We start from the raw sequence: 1,921 nt of genomic DNA on the forward strand, positions 1-1,921 counted from the left end.
GTAACTTATCATCAGTACTTAGCATCATTGGGTTACCTGTTAATGATGGGATTGAGATTAGTTGTCAAGCAGTATCATATCCACCTTTGGTTGAAGATTCTTCTGGCAGTACACTTCATGTCAGGGGTATGCGTACTGTCAACACTATGTGCATGTGTCTATTATGGGGTTTAGCCTGGCAATGCCAAGATTAAGCCTGGTTTACATTCAATAGAACAGTCAAAAGTGCATGGGTGATCTGACTTTTTGATGCAAAAACGCTTTGAAGTTAACACAAAATTGGCCAAATTTTAATTTTGTGTTTGTTTGTGTTGTGTTTTGTGGCAAGTGTAAACAAGCTTATGATTGTTTATTATCATGTAGCCTTTGAAATGGTATATCAAAAATACATAGATCTCTCCCATATGCAAAGCCTAATGCACACACAGTAGCATTATGACCTTATGCTTCCAAATTATATTGTTCCATAAATAGGAGTATCACCAGTTGAAGACATACACTGGTCTAATGATGATCAGTTATTGTCATGGTCTCCTCCTTCTTTCTATTCTGATGATATACCACTAGGAACTGTCACTACATATAATGTACTAGTGAATGGCAGTTGCTATGTCAATACTACTAACACTAGTGTATTCTTGAATCAATATGATTCTTGTTGTTTGGAGCTTAATATCAGTGTAGTTGCCTCTGTGCAACAATATGTATCAACAAAGGATGAAACTATTTATATGGCAAAGTTTGAAAGTAAGTCATGCTTGAATAATACCAGCCTATAATAATATTTTTAATAATTTAGATATTACTTTCAATATCAAAAATTACAGTGTTATATTTAATGAAACTAGCAAGAATTTTCACATCACCTTAACTATCAAAGTATGCTATAAAAATAATACACTCACAATGTATGTGTGTTTATGATAAAATAATTATGTTGCAATAGGTTAACCAGGATGCAATACAAAGTTGTAGGTATTCTATTGATGGAAGAATTGGTGAAGTTCGTCATTCCAAGTGTTTGTTAGGAGAAGAGTATGATGATTTTACTGTTACTGATTTACCGCCGTATATAAAGAACACTATTGTCATGGATTTAAACAACAATTGTGGTACTGTAGATAATGATGCCCTCGATTTCAGTGAATTGTGCATTAGAATGTTTAGATTTATTTCACTCCATTTTTAGCTACGTATCATGTTCAAAATCTAACGATATCTACTGAAGGGAATGGATCTGTTAGTGTACAGTGTGTTTATGCAGAATCATCAACTGCTGATGGATGTCATGTGATATTTACACACACTGTCAGCGGAAGGAATGAATCTTTTAATGTAACTGGATCAGGGAATACAATAATATCTTTACCAGCCAGTGGTAGTTATACAGTGATAGCCTTTGATATTTATAATGGGTCATTATATGGACCATCTCTTGAACACTTTAAACAAGTCAATGTCATACTGGATTCTCCTGATCACTCTACCACAGTGTATCCTACCTCTACTAATAGTCCACCAAGTGAGAGTAAAAATTAATTTAATTTAATTTTCTTAATTGTCTCATTAGATGTTTCTGTAAGTGTGCCTCCATCACCAATTGATGTCGAAAGTCCTGATAATGACAGTAAGATTGCTATACTGTACAATTAATGCACTATCAAAAATGGATGGTCTTTGAATACTGTGTTTATATTATTATAGGTAACATGGTGTATACTATTCTTGCTTTTTTGCCTGTGGCTATAATAATGTTAGCCATATCTTGGTGTATTTATACTAGAAATCGAAGTATACTCAATATTTTGAATGATGGTATAATGGTTGCTATAGGAAATGCTGCTTCATCAAGTGCATCATGTAATGTTTCTAGTCAGCACATTATTGGTCCTAACACAACTAGTAGTGCACTGGCATGCTG

The 1,921-nt window shown here is 33.8% G+C and overlaps 1 protein-coding gene across 1 annotated transcript; it reads left to right on the forward strand.

The window, feature by feature from the left end:
• The first annotated feature begins 7 nt into the window (after positions 1-7).
• Positions 8-1,666, forward strand: LOC109589856 (uncharacterized). Its single transcript, XM_020005849.1, has 6 exons — positions 8-126; positions 475-747; positions 800-879; positions 947-1,142; positions 1,190-1,522; positions 1,571-1,666. Exons 2-6 carry the CDS (start codon positions 732-734, stop codon positions 1,651-1,653), a joined length of 708 nt encoding a protein of 235 aa, XP_019861408.1. The 5' UTR covers positions 8-126; positions 475-731; the 3' UTR covers positions 1,654-1,666.
• The last annotated feature ends 255 nt before the right edge of the window (positions 1,667-1,921 follow it).

The sequence above is a fragment of the Amphimedon queenslandica genome, unplaced genomic scaffold, assembly GCF_000090795.2.
Source record: "Amphimedon queenslandica unplaced genomic scaffold, v1.1 AMPQUscaffold_10804, whole genome shotgun sequence".
NCBI classification, from domain to species: domain Eukaryota; kingdom Metazoa; phylum Porifera; class Demospongiae; order Haplosclerida; family Niphatidae; genus Amphimedon; species Amphimedon queenslandica.